The sequence below is a fragment of the Gallinula chloropus genome (genome assembly GCF_964237585.1).
Source record: "Gallinula chloropus genome assembly, chromosome: 1".
NCBI classification, from domain to species: domain Eukaryota; kingdom Metazoa; phylum Chordata; class Aves; order Gruiformes; family Rallidae; genus Gallinula; species Gallinula chloropus.
Window position 1 is genome coordinate 120,533,908 of NC_140085.1, and position 22,811 is coordinate 120,556,718.

At 42.7% G+C, this 22,811-nt stretch overlaps 1 protein-coding gene across 1 annotated transcript; it reads left to right on the plus strand.

Annotated features, from left to right (window-relative positions):
• Positions 1-1,322: 1,322 nt before the first annotated feature.
• Positions 1,323-16,404, plus strand: FUNDC1 (FUN14 domain containing 1). The gene is made up of 5 exons (XM_084265345.1): positions 1,323-1,396; positions 5,568-5,724; positions 7,601-7,676; positions 13,964-14,092; positions 15,764-16,404. Exons 1-5 carry the CDS (start codon positions 1,366-1,368, stop codon positions 15,839-15,841), a joined length of 471 nt encoding a protein of 156 aa, XP_084121471.1. The 5' UTR covers positions 1,323-1,365; the 3' UTR covers positions 15,842-16,404.
• The last annotated feature ends 6,407 nt before the right edge of the window (positions 16,405-22,811 follow it).

Here is a 22,811-nt window from a genome sequence, read left to right on the forward strand (position 1 = left end):
GCTGTCACCTGCTTATCACGATGGCCAGTGTTTGTACTAAAAATCAGTTAACAAGCAAGCCACTATTTTATACACAAAACTTCAAATTTTGTACGCTAACTTCAGTCTCAGAGCTGATTTAAGAAGTACCTTCAGACAGAATTTTTTTTTTTTTTGCATGTCTGTTGAGGCTGGTGTAATCAAGGGGTTAATTAGAATCTTAAATGCATAGTTGGCTTGTTGCAAGATATGTCTCACTGTATAAAAAGAGGTGGGGTGAGGGTGTTCATTGTAATTGCCCATCTTGTGTATTGGCAGCACGAGAGTCCAGGTGAGACTGTAAACATATTAAAATTCCTTTTGTCAATTACAATAACTGCACTCTCATGCTTTTTTGATGTTCATATTGCCGCATATGCTTCCTGAAGCTGCACTTACTGTGTCAGCTACCCCTATGCTCTGGCTACAAAGGTTGTAAGGAGCTGCACAAACCAAAGTAAAAACACGATCACACGCCTTCTGGCCCACCAAAACAACGCCCGTCACCATTGCATGGAAGGATGGAGCAAACTGTGGTCAGAAGATTCCAGGTTTCTTTTTTTTTTTTGATTATTTTTACTGTTCCAGAGCTCAGGTTGACTTCAACCTTTTGTTTCTTTGAGGGGCCTTTTTGCATTTTGCTTTCTTTCCTGGCAATTAATTTTTATGGGACACTTAAGAGCCTGTGGCATCGTGATGCGTGTTTCCAGAGGCCCCAACTGCGTGCGGGTACCCTGCGGCTACGTGCGGCCTCTCGTCCAGCCCTTTTCTTCTCACCCACAGAGTCACTCCCGACCCTTCCTGAGAGCCTAACCATGGCGGGTGAGTCTCCCACTGTACAGCCAGGAACCCCTGGATGGCCAATTCCCCGGGGCTGCCGCCGCCGCCGCCACCACCACCGCGCCTCAGCGGGAGGGTCGCGCCTCAGGCCTCCGTGGGCTTAAGGGCCGTGGCCCTCCGACTGAAGCGGCGAGCTCAGACACACCGAGCCCCACAAGGGTCTGCCCCTGCCCTAATGGCCGCCCGCCCCCTCCGCCCTGGCGGAACTACACCTCCCACAATCCTCCCCGCCTCCAGGGGACCCGCACTGCCCGTGACGTCTCCCGCCGCCTCAGGGAGAGTCCCCAAGCGCTCCCGCTGGGGGAGGGGGAGGGGGAGGGGAGGGTGGCCGGCGCAGGCGCGCTGTGAGCCCGCGGCCGCAGAGGGGGCGGTGCGGCGGCTGGCGAGGAGCATAGAGCGGCGCGGCCGGCGGCGGCGCAGAGCGGCCGCCGGGGTGTGTGTGTGTGGGGGGGGTGGAGGCGGAGCGAGGCGGCCGCGGGCCCGGCTTCGTTGTCAACACCAGCCAACATGGCGGCGCGGAGGCCGCGCACCGCCTCAGGTCAGTGGGCTCCCCGTGGGCTTGGGCGCGTCCGCGGCGACGCGTCCCGTCTCGTCCCGTCTTCTCACAGGAAAGGGGAGAAGGAGGCGGCGCGGCGGCCGCCCTTCCCCTCGAGGGCAGCGGGCGGCCCGGTGCCGGTGCCGGGGGAAGGGATGGCCCGCCGTCCGCCCCTCCCCCGTCCGTCCGCCCGCCCGTCCCCCCGCTTCCCTCCCGCCAGCGAGGCCGGTGGGGGAGGGCCAGGGCGCCTGCGCGCTGGGCCTTGTGTCGCCGCCGTTGGCCCGTCACCGGGCAGGCTGCAGCGGCGGTTGGCAGCTCTGCCGGCAGCCCGGCCCCTTCCTGCCGCCGCGGAGGCCTCCCGCGGTTTAACTGCCGAAACGCCTTTGAGGCGGGAGAGGTGTGACAGGGGCGGGGAGGAGAGGAGGAAGCGGCAGGTCCTGAGGCGGGCGCCGCCTCAAAGCCGAAGTACCGGCAAAGCCCTCGCAGCATCGTGGGGAGGGACAGGCGGTGCTGGGCTCTGGCGTCGGCGGGCCTCCCCCGCGGGCCGCGGAGCTGACCCTGGGGAAGCTAGGGGCGGTTTCGCCGGCCTCCGTGGTCTCCGCATCATTTCGCATGCAGATCGTAGGGGGATATACACCTCGTGGTGTAACGCCCTTCTGCGCGGGCACAGTTTTACGGCCGTGGAGCGCACGCATAATATTATCCTGCAAGGAAAGGGATGTTTTGTTATCAATAGGAAACGCTCTAGCATTACTGTTTTCCACAAAACTGCGAGTTTTGATTTGAATAATGTTAATTTAAGGCAGAGGTAACAGAACTAGCAGTCTATAATGGTGTCTTTATGCTATTCACCATTTAAAAATGTTGAACAGTTTGCACGTGATACTTTAGAGTTGGAAGGAAGAGGATTCAATAACAATTGGGGTTGGTTTGGCTACTTCGACCATGAACTTGCTTTGAGAAACCTGGTTTACTTGGAGGTGGTGCGGTCCATCTGTCAGAGAAGGGGAAGAGCATCTTTGCTCGTAGGCTTGCCAAATCGGTGAAGAGAGCTTTAAACTAAAGTTGCTGGGGGAGAGGAACCTCAATCCATCCCTACCAGTTTGATTGCAGTGCCAACAATAGATGCTCAGAGCCAGGAGAAGGATCACAGGTCAGCAGGAGAGTGCCTGAATTGCAGCACAAAGGAGTTCCAGCCACTCCAGCCAGCTAGTCACCATCATCAAGGGCCCAACTTAAATGCCTTTATGCAAATACCCATAGCATGGGGAATAAACAAGGAGCTAGAGATTTGTGCCCACATACAGGGCTCACTTCAGTGGCCTCACAGAGACTAGTCTGATGTCTCCTATGACTGGAGTGTTGTAATGGAAGGATACAGTTTTTTAGGAAGGACAGACAGGGGGGATGAGGAGGAGGTGGTGTCCTCTGTGACCAGCTGGAGTGCATGGAGCTCGGCCTGGGGATGGATGAGGAGCTGACTGAGGGTTTATGGGTCAGAATTAAAGGGAGGGCAGCAGCAGGTGACACTACAGTGAGGATTTGTTACAGGCCACCTGACTGGACAGACAGAGTGGATGAGGCCCTCTATAGACCGATGAGAGCAGCCTCGTTCACAAGCTCTGGTCCTCATGGAGGGGCTTCAGCCACCCTGATACTTTTTTGGAAGGACAGCACAGTAGGGCATAAGCAATCCAGGAGGTTCCTGGAATTCATTGATGATAACTCTTCTCTAAGTGATAGAGGACCCAGTGAGGAGAGGTGCTGTGCTGGACCTTGGTCTCATCAAGAAGGTGGAGGAGGTGAGGAATGTGAACCTCAAGGGTAGCCTTGGCTGCAGTGACCATGAGACAGGGGAGTTCAAGAGCCTCAGGGCATTGAGGAGGAAACACAGGAAGCTCATTACAAATCAGGAGAGCAGACTTTGACCTCCTTGGTGACTTGCTTAGTAGAGTATCTTGGGGTAAAGCCCTGGATGAATGAGAGACCTGAGAAAGTTGGTTGGTAGTCAAGGATCACCTCCTCCAAGCTCAGGAGCGATACATCCCAACAAAGAGGAAGGCAAACCCATGAGGAGGCCTACATGGATGAACAAGGATCTCCTGGACAAACTCAAACAGAAAAAGGAAGCCTGCAGCAAGGAGGTGGAAGCAAGCACAGGTAGCCTGAGAGGGATACAGAAAAATTGAGCAGTCAGGGATCAGGTAAGGAAAGTGAAGGAATGAAATTCTGTCCAGGGACATCAAAGGTAACAAGAAAAGCTGTTATAGGTATGTCAGTGAAAAGACTAGGGAAAATGTGGTCCTTTCTAGAAAGAAATGGGAGACCTGGCTACCCAGTGTATGGAGAGGGCTTTCTGCCTCAGTCTTCACCAACAAGTTCTCTAGCCACACCACCCAGGTCACAGAAGGCAAAGGCAGGGACTTGGACAAGGAGGAACAGCCCACTGTAGGAGAACAGGTTTGAGACCATCTGAGGAAACTGAAGGAGCACAAGTCCATGGGAGCTGATGAGATGCATCATGGGTCCTGAGGGAACTGGTGGATGAAGTTGCTCTCCATCATGTTTGAGAAGTCGTGGCAGCCTGGTGAGGCTTCCACTGCCTGAAAAGGGGAAACATAACCCCTATTTTTACAGAGTGGGGAAAAAATATCTGGGGAACTACAGGCTGGTTAGTCTCACCTCTTTGCCTGGCAAGATCATGGAGCAGATCATCCTGGAAACTGCTCAGGCACATGGAAAACAGGGAGGTGATTGGTGACAGCCAACAAGGCTTCACTAAGGGCACGTCATGCCTAGCAACTTGGGCTTTGAGGTCGCTTCCATCCCGAGCAGTCCTGTGAGCTTTTTAGTATTATGGGTCTTGTTATTTATGTTTCAGTGCTCAGTAGCACTGAGGTGGAAATAAATGGAAAGAATTCTTGCCTATGTGTTTGTTTCTTGAGTTCTCTAACCATTTACCCATACTTGTAGGAGTTAAAAAGCATGGCTGATAGCAGAATGTTTTCATCTACAGTCTTTGTAATTCTAGGTAGTAATTTAACTTCTCTTCCTCTTTGGAATGTCTCAATATCATCACTGAACTTACATTTCACCTTAAATATATTAAACAGAAATGCACTTTAATTCACGTGTGTATGTCTGTATGTCCATAGAACTATCTTAGGCTTTAAAATTTTTATATATATATATATTTTAAATTTAACCATCCCTTCCCTTTGATGTGTGAATATACATGTTATTTAGGATCTCTGATTTGACGTTGTAGAAGGTGTGTTTTGAAAATATTGAAGCAATTGCACTGCAAGAATGGAATTTTATTGAAGTCCCAGCTTCAGCTATTTCATATTTTGTGGAGAAGGAAGACAACTGTTCGTGGCTTATCAGCGTATGAGGAAAACACTAGGCCAGTTCATCTCTCAAAGTTTTGATTTGTCCAGAAGAGGTGCATTTGCTGTCTCTTAAGTTACATTTGTTTCACATTGCTTGAGATCATAAAAGTAATTGTAGTAGGTCAGATTAAAGCCCAGCATCCTGAAAGCCATCAGCTGCAGGATGAACTAAGAAAGACTTTACAGGGTGAGCATGCAGTGATACTTTCTCAGAATGTTTTCAGTGATTTTTCAGCCCAGGACCTTGTTAGCCATGGCTGTTGTCATTGTGTCTGACAGCCCTTGGTGGATTTTTATTTCCTCCCCCCTTTAATTTGTTCTATTGTTATTTGGAGGCCATGTCAGCTTTTGGTATCTACAGCATCCTGCAGCAAACTGTTCCACAAGTTAAATGAAACTTCACAAGGAGTGAAGGGAGAGGAAGACTACTTTTTTTTTTTGGTGTTGAACCAGCTACCTTCTAGTTTCATCTGATACCTCTTGGTTTCTGTACAACAGAACAGGCAGGAGACTCCTGTTCACCTATTCTGTGCCGGTCATGGCTTTTATAGGTGAGACCTTTCCCTATAGTCTTTTCTTCCTTATGTTGGAGATTATGGCATAAAACCTGGAAATCATTTGTTCTTTGAGCTGCTGGAGTGTAGGTAGCCTGTGTGCTGCAATTTCAACCCTTGGATCGAACCAGAAATGCTTCTGTTAATGTTTGGAGTATCTACATAAGCTGTCAGTTTACTGCATAACTGAGGAAGTAACTTTTTTCTTCTTTTTGTTTCCTTGTTAAGAGCGTGAGAGTGACGACGATTCCTACGAGGTGCTGGATTTGACAGAGTATGCGCGGCGTCATCACTGGTGGAATCGTGTGTTTGGCCGGAATTCGGGACCAATCGTGGAAAAATACTCCGTAGCCACCCAGATTGTGATGGGTGGTGTGACTGGCTGGTGAGGGAGCATCACTTTTCATAACTGGTAGACCTTTTACTGTTCTTAGATCCCCTTTCCAGGCTGTTTGAAGGAGATATGTTTATCTTCTCTAATGGGATTTCCTTTATAATTGACCAAGGTTATTCATGCCTGAACACTTTCTTACCTCCTTAGTCTGACTCATCATTCTGAAGTGTTCCTTAATATTTGTAAAACACTGGTTAGCTAAGGGAGCTTGACCAGTTAGCCTGAAAAAGATTTTAGGAAGCATCTGAACTCTAAAAATTCAAGAAGTAAATGGAAAACAACTGCACATAACTTTTGCTTGTATGGAAAAGCATATTTTCTTACTAGCATATTTCTAGAAGCCTAATTATGATACTATGGCTAAGAAATATTTTATAGCTAAAAGAAGAAAAAAAGAAATGCATGGCAGAATATAATATTAATTAGGAGCCCCATTTTATAGAGGCTTTCTTCCCTCTAAATTCAGCTGGAGCCATTTTGAACAAATTTAACAGTTTGGCTGCATGTTAACTGAAGGGAAATACCACAGCATGGCTGTGCTAAAATAATTCATGGTGAAAACTAGATAGTAAAGATGAGAAATTAAACTGGAAACTGTGGCCATGGCTTTAGCAGCTGTGTTAAGGTATTTGTTACTTGTCAAAAGTATTTGAATAGTTTGTGTATTCCAAAATTTAAGTTCAGTGAAAAACAACATTATAATAGCACAGTAACTTCTAAAATTAATTATGCAAGATTTGGAAGACAAATTAGATTAAAAATTAATTTGTGTCCAGGCTCAGTGCAGCTTTGAGGCTTAGCTTAGCTTTCACTCTGATTGCTTTTTTTATTTGCCTTTGTAGTCCTAAAGTTATTTTTTAAAGTTATATGTGTATACATAAACTCTAAAGCTTCTAGGGAACAGTTCACCTGGCATCTGTAAAAAGTGGTTTATTGAAAGATCTGGAAACTGTGTATTTCAGTATCTGTGGATGTGTATACCTCTGTGTGTGTGTGTTCATGTACATAAATATGAATTCACTGTTCATATAAGGGGGGGAAATTTCCCTCTGTGTGTGGGCTGGCAGGAGGGTGGGACAGATACCAGCAGAGCTGCCCTGAGAAGTTACAGAACCATCAGCCTTGGAAACATTCCACACTTGCCTTAGTTAGGACCCTGAGCTCCCTGATTGAGCTTGGAGGTTGGATCGGACTTTGCAGTTAGCCCAATTTTGGGAAGGCAGCTGGACTAGCTGACCTCTGGAGGTCTCTTCCTGCCCAGATTATTGTATAATACCGATATCTCTGTTGTTCTCGATGTGATGTGGGATTTTGGAAACTGCAAACAAGATAATTAATTTCCTCGTTCCTTTGATCCATTAAAAAACAGACTAAGGCCATGTTACAGAAGAGGGACCCCACTGATTTTAAGCCCTCTGGTAGGGATGTAGCTTCTTTTACCTGAGATATTTAAGTTATGGGTTGTGTAGTTAACCTGAATGATGGTTTAATATATTTACGTTCCATTTGGGAACAGTTATAATGGCACTTTTATATTATTATCTTGTGCTTTATTAACATGCTACACTTAATAGCAGCATACAGCTTTTGTGCCTAGACAAGGCCTGGAGATCTCAAGCTTACTATAAAGGGGCCATCAGGCAGCCATGAACTAGCAACATTACTCCTGTTGTTTTATGTTAGACTTAATTAATTAAATATAATTTGTATTAAATATTCTAATTTTTAAAGCTTAATAATGTGAAATGATACATTTGCATGTTAAATATAAAAGTAGCAATAGTTGTAGTTGGGGAATTTTGCAGTGTGGTATTGTCCAGCAGGCAACTTGATTGGACTGGGTTTTTTTGTGTTTTGTTCTCCTAAGGTGTGCGGGATTTTTGTTCCAGAAAGTCGGAAAGCTTGCAGCAACTGCAGTAGGTGGTGGCTTTCTTCTGCTTCAAGTATGTAGCATTTCATGCTTTATAAGTTGGCAAATGTTATTTACTAAACAATAGGAAAAACACAGCTGTTGGGTAAAATTTAATTAGGAAGGCTTCTTATCTGCTTCATCTTTCTAGTCTTATCAGTCAAACCTTACATTTCAGCTGGAGTATTGTGTACAAAAGAAACATTTTTGAAAACCAGTGGCAAATCAGAATCTGCTTTATCCTGTAAACTAGTTTGTAGTAAGCCAAAAGAAACCTCTGTGCAGAAACTGAGATGCTGTATGTGATTCAGTATTGCCACATTAGAGGAACTGCCTGTAAACCTAGGGTTAGGGAGATCAAGGGATTTAAGCTGTGTTTATTTGAAAAGATTTGAGGATATTTTCAGTGCTTTAGAAGAAGAGGGCTTTCTTTTGCTTAGAAGACTTGCTCTGGTCCTGTTCTGAAGCCATGTTTTTCACACTTTTCTGGGCGTGCTGTATTTACTAGTTAATATTTGTTGAACCTCTGAAGCTTTGCTGATTTCCAGAAGCTTCATCACATTCCTCTATTCAATTTTATTTCAAGTCCAGATTTTTTTAAACAACGTTATCTGGCATGACCATTTGCATTTTTCATCAGATACTGTTGTTAGGGGATGACATGTTTCAAAAAAGCCCTTCAATTATATGGCCAAACTTTAAGCGAAGGAGAATTTTGCGTATCCTGCTGTAAGATGCCAAGTAATGCTTAATTATTATTTTTTTTTTAAACTGACATTTTTCATGTCTTAATACGTGAGAGCTTGTCATTTTTCCTCAAATAATTGTAGAGGAAATAAACTGGTACCTACTTAGGTTCAATAATACATCTCTTGTTTTTTTTTTTTTTGAGACAGGATGTTAAAGGTTTATTTATTTATTTACTTGAATTTTTTCCATTATCATCTTGGAGGATTTCTGAAAGGCATATCCCACTTTTAGTTATTCCTTTGATTATAATGGCTGTTGCAGTCAACTATTGATCAGGAAGGTTTGGGCAGTACCTTTGATTGCTTCTGTGTAGTGCATCAAAGCGGCACGGTTACATGAAGTGCTCTTCTTCATGATCATGTTCTCTACTGGGTTTGGTTTTTTGAATCCCTTGCTAAACATATAACTGAACAGCACTCTGCATGAGAATGTATGCTTTTGCATCTATTTGGTTTAAGTTGTTTGCAGCACATGCAAAGTGTATTATATTTTCTCTTGAATTACACAGAAGCAAGCATGGACAATGATGTAAAAACTCAGAGAAATAGTTCTCCTATGAAGCTTTATGGTATTAGTATTCACTCCACCATTGTGCACTGATGACCTTCTTAAATCTCTTGGAAATCACTGGTTATTTGGCCTGTACCTAAACACAGGGATGAGTTTTACAAGGATGTTGAATCTGAAGCGATTTAGAATCATCTAGATGTAAATTTTTTGAAAAGTGTGCTATGCCAGCAAATGAATCAATTTGATGGAGTACTCTGGACTTCTTTAGGCCGTAATATGTATTTCTGGATCATTAGGAAATAATTAATCTTTATATCTGCAGTGGATCTGCGTCTCTCTCCTCATGTTGTGTGCTCAGGGTCTTAATTCCGTTAATGACTGTTCTTACCAAATGTGACTGAAGAGCCTGCAGAGCAGAGGCCTGGCATCCAGGGGTAGCAGGCAGAGTGTTGCCCGTGCCTTCAGTAGTATTTTTGACTACAGGAAGCTGAATGGTTAAAGCTAAGGCCTGCAGACAGAGGAAAATAGAAATTGCTTAAACCACATTACTTGCACAGTATTTTTGCCTGTTGAGCTGTGAGGCTTGAGGAGCTTTCCTGTACATGAAATAGATTTGCCATGTGTTTGAGTGTCTGATTTCGTAGTTGGTCTCGTTTACAGTGTATCTGAAAAGGAATACTATCCAAGAAGAGAAATGACTCGCATATTTTGATTGTGTTGTCTGTGTCTTTAATTAAGTAAGATCAGATTCTCTTGGAAGGGAATGAAGTAAATGCCTTGGTCTTTCATTTTAATTCAAGACGTTTTGCATTTTAAAGCTGAGTCATAAATTCTATAGTGTAATTACATTTCTCTAGTCTTTAATTTTTTCATTTAAAGATCACACATCGTGATTTTAATTTCCCTATGAATACATGTTCAGTGCTTCACTTGAGTGGGCAGAGGAGCGTTTCAGTACAAGACTAGAAACTTCCTTTTTACCTACAAATTTCTCTGAAGTTGCAGATTTCATTTCAGCTGCTGATTGCAATATTGATATTGTAATTACCTGCTAAAACAAGAACGACTACAGAAGGCAAGATTCTTGGCTAAAGCCCATTCAGTGAAACATGGCAGTCCCGAAATGAAACAAATGCTTTTTTTTTTTCCTTTAGCGTGTGATGACTTCATCTCAAGAAATCTAGTAGGAAACTGAAAGCAGTACATTTTTGAGGGTCAGTTTCTACAAGAAGCGAAAAAGAATCTGAAAAAGGTTTTTCAGATTTTTTTATAAGTGATCTGGAAGTCTTTCAGTTGTAATACAGATGAAATGAAAAGTAGTCTGAGGAAGAGAACAAAATTTACATTAAGCTATCTGTATAGTTTTCAAACTTAAGATCTGTTACTGCAGATTTTTCCACTGTGTGTTGGTTATTATTTAATCATAAAAATGTATTTTTGTTCAGTTATTTGTGCTTCCATTAACATATTTTACCTCATCCCATTAGTATGCCATTGATGAAGTCAATTCTTCATTAGAATATTTTCTAACTCAAGAAAAGTAGATCTTTGGAAACAACACAAGGAGCAAAGTAAATGTTAAGATATCCCAGGCTATATAGTGTTGGTCGATCCTGTGCCGTGATGGTGATGTGGCATCTCAGTGAAGTGGGGAGCCAACAAAGTGCTTCTGCAGATGGGGACTTAGTAAGAAAGAGTTGTATTTGGTTTTGCATTGAATATCCCAGTTAGCAGTTGATGTGTGCTGACTTTGAGGGAACATTCAGTGGAATAGCCAGAAATACCATGTTTCTGACAAGTTTTGACATGAAATGGAGGGGCATTGTTTCTCTGCCTTTATAAATCAGAGTGGTTTCACTGGTTACAGTGGAGCTGTGCCAGCACACGATGGCTGAAGTTAAACTGACTCTGCTGTTTAACTCTTAGAAGAAAATGTGTCATTTCTCACATACCTTGTCTTTGTATAGTGAAGTCAGAGACTGTTCTGGAAATGGGTTGAGTTTCCAGAACCCATCTAAATCCAGAAAATACTAAAAGTGTGCATGGCTTCTGTATGCTGTGAAGGCAGCTGAGCACCGGGAGCTCACACACCATCTTGGCTTCACTGGGCTTCTTTTGTATGAGAGATTTTGTCTTTGAGGAAATGAAAGCTCTTTAGTCCCATCTTGCCATATAAATTTTTTTGCTCTTAAACTTTCTTTGCACATTAGTCTTAATAATGTTTCACAATAACAAAGTACTTGTGTGCATCTCTAGTATCACCCCCAAAATCAGGTCTTCCCTTATAGAGTCTTTGTTTTCTTTGATCAATGTAGGGAAGGATGCACGTACTTTTAGTATTCCTGCATTGATGGGGTTGGTTTTTTCATCAACTTTTTGGGGAAAAAAAAAAAGCCTTATTTTTTCAACAGTTCTGGAAGATCTTGAAGAAAAATAAGTTTTATTAATGAGGTATATGATATCTATATCTATATATATGTTTTATATGATTCCATTATATATATATTCATGTGTGTATATATATCCCCATATGTCTCTAAGTCTTTTAAGACTCCTTAAAATATATTATAGAACTGGTAATGTAATATTATTTTAGTTTGTTATTGAAGGTACTGGGTTTAAATTTAATAGTGAACTTTAAGAATGTGTGTTAATGTAAACTTACTGTTGTAAGGGAATAGATAATTTTTTAATGATATATTAGGGTCTAAAAATGAAGGCAGTCTCACCACCATTCGAGTTCAGTGGGATTATTTCTGGGCGTACACACAGAGTTATGTAACTCGTAGGGTTTCAGCCAAAGCAGATATGACACAGGCTCTGACTAACACTGCAGTGAAGTGCAGGGTTGGTTTTGGTTTTTCTTCATAGTTACAAATTTTATACTCAAAATGTTCTCCTCTATTGCTTACTTTATAGATGTCTGCAAACACTCAAAAGCAGAACCAGAGATTTCTGCTATTAAGTTCGGAGAGAAAAGTAGTATAATTTTTATTGTGTAAATTGGAGTTTTGATACAGATGTAACTACTGGAGTGCTAAACAGAACTTAATTAAAAACTTCTGCCTCATCTTTGTACTGTGTGGATGGATAGCTGAGCTAATTAAACTAGGCTTAATGAAATGGGTTTTTTTAAAACCCAGTTGTTACTTTTTTTTTTTTACAAGCAAGCAAATGCTATTAATGTTTGTTACATTGTGTTGGGCTGGGTACATTGGTCCGCATGTAGTTTGCAGTTTTATGAGTCAAAAGGCACCATTTCTGAAATTCTTGTGGCAATGTTACATTTTTAAAATATCACCCTAGTGCACAATACTTTATTTTGATTTTTTTTTTTTTTTACACTCCTGGTATATCATTCAGTGACTGGATGTGCAACCAGTACAACTGTGAAACTGGTTTCATGTTCTCATACTGTATGGACAGTCCCTGATTAGCTGTCCCCGCCTAGCGCTAGTGCCTGTGCGGGGTAAGTGGTTTTACAGTAGACAGGCAAGGTCAAGTGAATTAGTTACATTCTGAGGTATGAAGTAAGGGATGGTACAGTAGTGCTTCGTAAGGTCACTCTGCATTTTTCCAGTGAATGGCTTTCTAAAATCTTGTGCAGAGATGGAAACTGAAGTTTCCCTTCTTACATATGTGGTCTTTTAGGAGCTTTATTTTGAATTCAGACAAAATCTCTCTGACAGTTGTTACACTTGTTTCATTTTAGTTGTTTTTTCTTTTTTTTTTTTTCCCCAGGATCATTAAATTCTAATTTGTGGTGAAATATGTTGCCTAATTATTGTGGCTGTTTAAAACAAGCTAGATGGTCTAATTTTAGTTATTTCATAGAAGGAACTATATGGCAGTTGAAATTAAGTGTTGTGAAACACTTCTTTTTATGCCAAAAGATATTTGAATATCTGTTCCACAGAAGTTCATTGTTTGTGTCTTTTACTCATGAATTGAACCATTTGCGTATAACATCACTTAAGTGATGTGAATTTGCCAAATGTGACCTTAAGAAGGACCTGAGAAATCTCACCCTTTATGAAGTTTTTGCTATTAGTCATTTACTTGTAAAGTTAGTGGTCTGTATCTATTTATCTTAGCAATTAAAAGAAGCAGTAATCCTTAGTTTTAAATGCCACACCCCCCCCTTTTTTTTCCAACTAATGAGTTGTTTGTTTTCCTGTTCTCTAGAGTTTGCAGTAATTGTCTGGCTTTATTTATTTATTTATTTATTTATACCTATGATCTTATAAACATTTAAGCATATATTTCTTTTGTGAATTGTCTTAAGGAAACAGGTGGGGCTGTCAGTGTTGGTCGAGTAGCAAAACATCTTAGGTTTTTCCATTATCAAATCTTAATAAGAGAAATAAGGGTTGGGATGGTGGTTTAAATGTGCTAAAAATGTCATGGATATTGGTTGAGCATTTTGGGAATTTGAGTGTAAATTATCCATTTTGCTGATCCAAAATGTAACCATTTTGCTGATGTTACAGTATTTGTGCTGTACACAGGCCATGTTATTTTTTCTACTTACTGGCTTTGTTTTGTAGAAAGCCTGAGAATTCTCTTGTATCAAATACTTTTTTGTTGGACAGTTTAAATGATGTAGGAAAAATAATGTTTATAGAGACAGTTCTGATTAGTCCCCAAGATCTTGTTGCAAATCAGAATTCCACAATTCTGAAAGAAGCTGAAATGAAACAGGGTTTTTATTGCTGTCCTCTGAATGTGCTTTTCTCTTTTCTTTTCTTGCAAGTCTAGTTACAGTAAGTGCTGAAGGGAAAAAGTTGTAATTTAAAACTTCTATAACTAAACAACAGAGAAGTGGTAAAGTAAACGCTAGTCTGCTAGAACATTTTCATTGCCTGCTCCAATTTGAATTGCTGTTACTGTGGAAAATGCTACAGTTTGAAGCAAACTACCTGTTGTAATTGGAACAACGTATTTTCCTATATCTGTAATTAAAATAAGGAAGAATTAAAAAAAAATCTAGGGACTAAGATGCTGTATCTTGACTTCTGAAATGTTAACTACAACTGTACTAAATGCCTTTTATTTTCCTAGATTGCTAGTCATAGTGGATATGTACAAGTTGACTGGAAGAGAGTTGAAAAAGATGTCAACAAGGCAAAAAAACAGTTTAAAAAGCGTGCAAATAAGGCAGCACCTGAAATCAATACCCTAATTGAAGAGGTGAGTCCAAGGTGATAAACTGTTTTCCACCAGCCAGTTTTTCTTACCTTCCACCGCAGGTGATGATTAGTTGAAAACGCAGGTGCAAAAGCAGATGGCAGCAGCAGGATGGTCCGGCTGTATGTTCCATTAACAGCTACCAGGCAGTGTCTCCTTTCGTTCCCCTGTTCACTCCTAAAGGTGACACACAGGGGTTGGAGGTGATGCATTTCTACAGCTGGTCGGGCTTAGGGGCTGCCTTCGGCTTTGGCACTTGGTTTGTCCAGTGTCTTGGCCGCTAAGGTCGCGGCGCGGTGAAAACTTGAGGGTGTTGTGGTTAAAGCACGGCAGCTTTAACCAAGACAAACCCCAAATCATCTTAGTCTGCTGATAAGAAAATCACTTGGTTGGAAAAGGCTTGACCTGCCCTTCTAGAGGAAGGCTGTAACTGCTTTGTAACTGGAGTTGTGGGTTTTATCTGGGTTTTATATGGTTTGGGGAGTAGCTGTCTTTGGAATCTGTCAGCTGCATCCTGTGTTGAAAAGAGGTAGCCTGGGATACCGATCAGTGTTGCTGGGGCTATTCTGTCATCTGAAGACTTTAATCATTTTATCATTATTTTTAAAAAAAAGTATGTTTAGACTGTTTGACATATTGTCACATTTCATACAGACAATCTACGTTTCTTTCTCAATACCTGTGAATCCTGACTTCGGATATGCAGCAGACAATGTAACAGCAGCCGTGTGAGTGCTCTGTAATTAGGAGATTGGATATCTCAGATTTAACCTGCATGGAGCTGCACATAGATTGATAGAAAGTACCTTAAGTTTTCATGTGAATATGAAGTGGAAGGTTGAGAGAGGTGATTTTTTTTCTGGCTCCTTCTGTACCTCAGATATCTTAAGATGGCCTTCATTGCTCTACAGAAATTGATTTGGGGGTTGGACCCTATGATCTCTCGAGGTCCCTTCCAACCCCTACAATTCTGTGATTCTGTGATGGGACAGGATAGGGATTTTTATCTGTTTCCTGGCGGATTTTTCCTTCCCCTAACCCCCCCCCAGCCCCCCCACCCCCCCAATCATATTACTTTTTTCTAACTGGGTACTAGTAACTTATCTGAAGTGTTTGAAGTGGAGAACTTGTGCTATGGCACCTGTTATGTATAACATGTTTTACTCCATCCTGTTACTTTATGAAATATTTTACACAAATGTTGTCATACGTAAGTGTTGTTTTGTAGGATTAAGTTGTTAGGAAACTGGGTCACAATGGAGTGAAATGTATTTCTTTTCCAACAATCCAGTCTTTGATAAAACAGTATTCTAAATTTTTTTCTCTTGTGATTAAAATTGGAGTGACGGTGGTGTTCATGTTTTTTGCCAAGGGAGTTTGTAAAACATCTGTCTTGTTTTAATCAAAACAAGAATGGTATTGGCATGAGATTGCTATGGCAGTTCCTCTGTATTTTGACTTTTAAAATGTTAACTGGATTTTAAATATATTGTTAAAGACAGCCAAGAGTCAGTTTTTGTACCATGGGTGCTGCAGTTGCCACCCAGCTTTGTATGTTTTTAAACATGTTGCTTCCATAATTCTAGTTTCCATGTTTCCAGGCAATTGTGAGAAGTGTTAAATGCTGCAATCAGACACAACTCAGTTCTTTACAAATATTCTTCTTCTTCTCAGTCAACAGAATTTATCAAACAGAATATCGTGGTGTCCAGTGGATTTGTTGGAGGCTTTTTGTTAGGTTTGGCATCGTAAGGACCTGAGTCGTCTCCTCCCGATGGCGTCCGCGTCGGCACAGAACGGTTGTGATGACGCGCTGCCTTAACGCAGTGTGGGTCACCGGGCCTTCCCCAGCAAGACGAGTGGACTAGCTAGGCAACGTGGAAGCTTTCACATTTCAGGCTCTTGCCTCTTGAAGCTTGGCAAAACTAGGATTTGCTGATAAAACTGTGCAGTGTGCTCATTATAGCATTTCTGGGCAAAACTGGTTCATCTTCATCGTAACTCTTTTTATCTATGACCTTTCAAGATCTAGCATTTTTTAAAATGTTATTCTTGGAATATAGATATGTAACCATACTGTAAAAAAGAAAGCTCCATTTTTATGTTTTCACTTAAATATTGTTTCTTTCAAAAGTATTTTTCTTCATGCTGTAGTAGGTAGTATCAACGAGTACATAATGTATATGGCATTGTAGTTTCAGCCTCATGGCTGTCCACATTCTTTAGAACTCACTGCAATAATTATCAATCTGTAATACCTTTTTACAGAGTATTAAATAACAAAGAACCATGAGCTTATTAAAGGTGAAAATTAACTTTGACTCTGGCCTTTGTGTACATAGAAAATAAGAGTCTCGTGCAGAGCCTGCAGGCATCCACAAATATTTACAGAGGTACTTAGGGTATTTGTGTGCTGAGTAAATGTTATTTTTCGTGTGCTGAGGAAGTGTTCTTTTCCCCAAATGTGTAGACATGCATAAACTCCTGGTTAAAACTAGTGCACAGATAAGCATTGCAAGTGTAGGCTCCACGATGATCTGGTGCTTGATTGTTTTTCGCTCAGCTCACCATGGAGGTTGTTTCAAACTTTGGTAGCTGGTGAGATGAAGAGATGAGGCTTCTGTCTGAGCACATTCCAAGGGCCAGTACGCTGCAGGGCTTGACAGGAGGTCAGTACAGTGTGCCTTGAATGCACTGCTGCACTGGCACACCACTGTAGCTGGAAATGATCCTCACTTTCATATTTGCATCTGCTGTCACTATGTTCTCCTCAACTTCCATGTAATTTTTAAAAAAAATTTTTAAATTTTTTTTTTAAAGTTGTGGCTTAATTTTACTTTCACTGCCTAGGGTGTCAGCTATGGAAAAACGAGGGTACAGATCAGCTTCAGTTAGCTCACTGGAAGAGTGCCTATTTCTCCTAAAGTCTGAGAAAGCAAATGGGAGTTAATCTGCTCGATGTGTTTCACGCCTCCACCTTTGAGAATCTGCTTCCTGCTTTGATCCATCAAGGACACTGGAGGCTTAGCTGTGGATGGGCTGGAAAATATTCTCAGGTAGGTTTTTAAGGTGGTTTTGCTAAGTCATTACTAGGTTATTCTAAAGAAGTTATTCTGAAGACAGAGCACTGGAATAGGCTACCCAGGGAGGTGGTGGAGTCTCCTTCTCTGGAGATATTCAAGACCCGTCTGGACGCCTATCTGAGTGACATGTCCTAGGGAGCTGCTTTGGCAGGGGGGGTTGGACCCGATGATCTCTGGAGGTCCCTTCCAACCCCTACGATTCTGTGATGTTGAGAACCCAAACAAATGCCTAATGCATTTTTCTGCATTTCAAACTTGTGAGCCTTCCAAAGATTTCTACCCAAGGAGGACTGTTTGCTCTGCCCTGATGTCTCTGCTCTGTACCAGCCAGTTAATGTGAAATGGGGTCTCCCTCAGGCAGGTTCCACTAGGGTCACGTTCACGTCTCTGAACAACGGTGGTTCGTTAGCATCCGATGGATGGGTGTGAGCTTCTGATGTACAGGGCATGGGATGAGCATCCATCACCTGGGCTGCATGTGAAGGGCATTTGGCATAGCGACCTAGGGTATGTTTATCTAGGGTATGTGCATCTGTGGACTTCATGTTGACTCCAGGTACACGTGCTTCTGGCCATGGTGGGTAAGTTACAAAGCACGTCCTGTGTATTTGAGGTGTAAGGGTTTAGTTAAGCTAAAGCCTGTTTAAGGCTTTTGAAAGTAAAACTTAACTCCCCCCAAAACCAAAGAACATAAATGGCCACAAATAATACGCTAATATCTGAAACATTTTGGTGTGAGGTGAGTAAAGCTGTGTCAGCACAATTGTTGCAGGTTATTGGGAATGGGAAGCCCAAAGAGGAATCTGGGATTAAAGAAAAATTAACGAAGATGAAAGTGTTAAGGCATGAAAGTTTCTTTGCCTGAGTGTTCAGTCCAAAGCATACTGGGAAAGTGACCAGTCGGCTCTTCTGCTGATGAAGCTAATGGGTTTTTGGCATGGCAGAAGAGTTGCTGGAGCCAACTGGCATCAGTCACCTGCCCTGACTGGAATGAACTCAGGCATTGGGGAGGGCTTTAGGAATGAAGTGACAACTTCAAGTAGCATGAACCCAATTCAAGAGAGTCTGCTCTACGGAAGGATTTCAGTGGAGCATCTTTTAGTGGGGTTGCTTGTGTCCATGGAATACACTTTATGGTTAAAAGTAGAATTAAACCCAAATGACCCCAACTTACCTAGTAGTATACAGGGCAGATCTCTGCAGAGAAAGTTGTTCTATTCTGTTGCCATTATCTGGATTCTCAGTAATGCAATGAATAAAAATTGATTGAATTAAATATAACTGAGGGTTTTATTCTTATTTTTGATGCCTTTGGACTAAGAAGCATAATGTACATGTAAAACTGTGAGGAACAAAAGAAAAAAAGTAAGGAGAAATGGTGTCACTGAAGAGGTGAGCACTGTTGGCTTACGTTAGGGTTGGCTTTATGTCATGCTGTTGTGGCTTGAGGAATGACTGCTGGCACAGCAATGCTTGCCAAGTTCTCTGGTGCAGTTCCTTAGGTCAGTGAGGTAGAGGGGACACTGCCAGGGTCTGCAGCTAGAACTGGCAGGGTGAGGAGGTGGTGGAGTGGCAGATGTCATTATAGAGTACTGAGAGAAACAAACACAGCTTTCCTTACAAATACCTGAGAGTTCTCTGCATATCACTGTCCCTATGGGAATGCCCTGTCAAGTTACAGTCGGGACAAGTGAATGTTAGTGGGATTATTGAGACTGGAACAGAGCATGACAGAAATGCTAGGTTTCTGGTGGTTAAGTTCCTCCCTGGAATGATTTCAAAGATGCTGTCACCCTCTCTGATAAAAACTTTTGCAGGCTAAGAAGACTCAGAGAAGGGTAAAAGAAAGATGGAAGAAAAGATTTTTGAAGAGCATTTTGGTGGGGGAGTGGGAGGGAACCCATCAGTTTTATAAAGCAGGTGATTAAGAAGGAAACTGTGAGAAATACATAAATTAATGAAAGGCTGAGCCAGTGTTCTTCTGCTTTTTATTTTATAGATGAAGAACTTAACTGAGAGGTGGCAAACCTGAACCTAGCTCAGGGAAACAGCTTTTTGTGTATTGTGTAATTGGTCTGTGTAACTCAGCCCCACTGGGTGCTAATGAAACTGAGGTGCAGGCTCCACACAGGGAGTGAGGGGGCAACAGTGAGGTAAATTGCAGGAGTGCTTAGTTATCAGTACAAGCAAAGCAAGGTTAGGTGTCTTCAGCCATAGCTAATGACCTGGGAAACTTGGCAAAGGTCATGATAAAATGATCCTAGTGATGAGGTCATCTTGCCTTTGCCTTCCACAGGTTTGTGTGTGATTTTTTTCTTTTGCTTGGAAATCTCAATTACTTTAAAAATCAAGACTCCTAAAGTCTGCTTCCTAGACTGGTACCTTCCAAACCATAAGGTATTTGGGTGTGAGATAGCCCTGGTCTTTGCTGCTGGCACATTCAGGTGTGTGCATGTATCTTGGCATTCATGGGAGTGAGGACAGGAACTTGAGCCTCATCTCCTCAAATTTCACCTGAAGTCATTGCTAAACAGTTTCATGTACTGCTTCAAGTGGAAATGCCCTAACAGGAAGGAAAGGGAAGAAAAGGAAAGGGGAGGAAAGCCACACCCAGGGTATTTTGCTGCCTGTGCGGTAGGCTTACCTGGGAGCTGGAATGTGTTATTATACATCTGAGCCTTGAGAAAGGGGTTTTGGCTTCCCCATCAAACTCCCACAAAATCAATTGCTCACAGCCTTAAGCTGTAAAAAAAAAAAAAAAAAATCCTCTCTGCATATGTAAACTGTATGTTAAAAAATACTTAGAAGAAAATGTTAACATCCACAAAGTGAATTAATGAGTATTGAACAGTGCAATTCCCATTTAACACAGATACTTTGAACTTCCATCGCAACGCGAGGCTATCTACATAGGCTTGCCAATGTGCACTCGTGGGACCTAGAGAATTAAGAACCAATACATCTAGCATGATTTTTAATTAAACATCTTACTTTCTTGCAGTATTAATGGTGAAGTAAAAGTTGTGCTGCTTTCTCCTGTGTTTAACAGACAACAAACTCATACACAGGTTTATTTTCAGCTTTCAGATCCTCTCCAGAGGGACAAGCGAAACGCCTTGATAGCTAGGTGTTGCTCAGACAGAAATCCAAACCAAAATAGATCTGAACAAATCTGCAAATGCAAGGAAAATCCACAGATGTGTGAAAGGAGTGTATAAAAATCAAGTGTTGCCAAATATTGTTTCAAAATCCACTTGGGACAATAAGGAGGAGGAATGAACGCTAACGGCAGTAAGGGAATCTATAGTCTTAAATCTCCTGTAACAGTGTATGGTTGATGGGGTTTAAAAATATGGGGGGGGGGGGGGAAGCCTTTCTACAACATTAGTAATGTATTTTTTTTTCTATTTATATGGCATCAGTTATGATACTTAGCATCCAAACTTAAAAGCTTCTTGTGCCACGTAAGCTCTATCACAGAATCGTAGGGGTTGGAAGGGACCTCAAGAGACCATCAAGTCCAAACCCCTGCCAAAGCAGCTCCCTAGCTTATATTGCACAGACAGGCATCCAGATGGGTCTTGAATATCTCCAGAGAAGGAGACTCCACACCCACCTGGGCAGCCTGTCCCAGGGCTCTGTCACCCTCACTGTGAAAAAGTTCTGCCGCATGTTGGTGCGGAACTTCCTGTGCTCCAACTTGAGGCCATTGCCCCTTGTCCTGTCCCCACAGACCACTGAAAAGGGGCTGGCCATTTCCCCCTGCATCCCACACTTCAGATGTTTATAAACATTGATCAGATCCCCTCTCAGTCGTCTTTTCTCAAGGCTGAACAGCCCCAGCTCACTCAGCCTTTCCTCATAGGGGAGATGCTCCAGTCCCTTAATCATCTCTGTAGCCCTTCTCTGGACTCTCTCCAGGAGATCTCTGTCTTTTTTATACCAGGGAGCCCAGAACTGGACACAATACTCCAGGTGGGGCCTGGCTTCCATTGGAGCTTTGCTTTGAGGCTGTGTGTGCAGGTAAAGCTAAGCGCGCGCTGCGATGGCTGACTGGTTTGTGTATGACAGCACAGGCAGAACGAACATTGGGGTGAGGTACAACTTTTCTCTTTGCATCGTGTCAGAGGGCTCTCTGGTTAGGCTTTGAGACCCTCAGGCAGTCTGCAGAGAACCAGAAAACCACAGACTGGACACTGTGTAGGAGCTGAAGGTGGATGTTGAGCTCGGTACCCTGCGGCCTGCTTACGGAAATGAAGGAAAACAGGCACTCCTGTGGCAAATTTACCCTACTCTGACATTGTCATCTACAGTGGCTCAGGGGGATCTGAAGTAGAAGGACCTGTTTGTCCCCATCGTTTGGAAAGGCAGAGCAGAGCATGCCCCGCTCACCTGCAGGCACCGAAGGTTGGGTGAGGTGAAACGCGTTGGAAGTGCCGAGGGCATGACGGGTGACAAGGTGGTTTTCCGAGGCCGAGTCACACTTGACCAGCCTGCTCCCCGCTAATGAAATCAGGGGCTATCTCAGGCCCCAGGGACAGCAACCCATGTCTTGGTGTCGAGCTGGAAGTGTTATCAAGCATATCACAGCAGGGATTGCTGCTGCTGCTCAAATACTGTTCCATATCTTCATCAAAGACCTGTGTGATGGGCCAGAATGCAGCCCCTTAATGAACCGTGGGTGACATCACATGAGGAGAGGCATTTGGCTGAGCTGTGAAGCTTTGGTTCAGAGGCAAAGCTGGGGAAGTTGAATATGGCACAAAGGGCAATCTCATAGAGTTTGGCAAGGAGAGGCAGAAAGTCCAGTGCCTAGGGCAGGCTAACCCCACAGCCAGCCCCAGCCTGGGTAGCACCTACGCTGGAGTGGGCATGGAGGTTATGGTGGACCTCAAATTGAATTTGGGTGAACCCTGTGCTCTCACTGCAAATGAAGGAAATCACACACTGAGCTACCTCAGGGGGAGCACAGTTAGCAGTTACAGAAATTTGTCATCTGCCTCTCTGTCTGTACCCAGTGTTGGTGAGACCATACCTGTGGCTTGGGGGAGTCACATTGGACATTGGGAGAAGGTCTTTCACCAGGAGGGTAGTGCAGCAGTGGAGCTGGTGGCTCAGGGCAGGTGTGGGTTCTCCTTCCCCGTGGGTTTACATCATTTGGCTGAACAAAGCTGCAACTGGCCTGATCCAGCACTGATGACCAACCATCCAGCTGTGAGCAGAAAGTTCCAGTGGACCCATCCAAGCAACACATCTGTGGGACTGCGAAGGTCAGGTGTTACCCCACTCAGCCCTTTGGTCTCTCTCCTGGGTTTAGCTCTGTGTTCTTGCATGTCTGAACACACATTATAAAATGTTCTTCTGTGGCTGGTTCCCTTACTGTTCTCACTGAGCAGGAAAAATAGATGCCCGGGGTATGTGATGTGGCAATTAAACTGTTCCTTGCTTAAAGAAAAAAAGAGGCTTATTTATTTATTTATCTATTTATTTATTTATTTCCAATTTGCTTTTAGAAAGGGAACACCCTCCGGTACGTGTCATATGGGAATCTCTGTGTGTGATTTGCTTGAGCTGTTGCTGCAAATTCTCAAATATGGAACAGTCAGAAAAGTGCATTTATATATATATATATATATGAT

Coding starts and splice junctions, on each gene's coding strand:
- FUNDC1 (XM_084265345.1), top strand. CDS start 1,366: ATGGCGGCGCGGAGGCCGCGCACCGCCTCAG. Junction 1,397..5,567: donor GAGGCCGCGCACCGCCTCAG/GTCAGTGGGCTC, acceptor TTCCTTGTTAAG/AGCGTGAGAGTGACGACGAT. Junction 7,677..13,963: donor GTGGCTTTCTTCTGCTTCAA/GTATGTAGCATT, acceptor TTATTTTCCTAG/ATTGCTAGTCATAGTGGATA.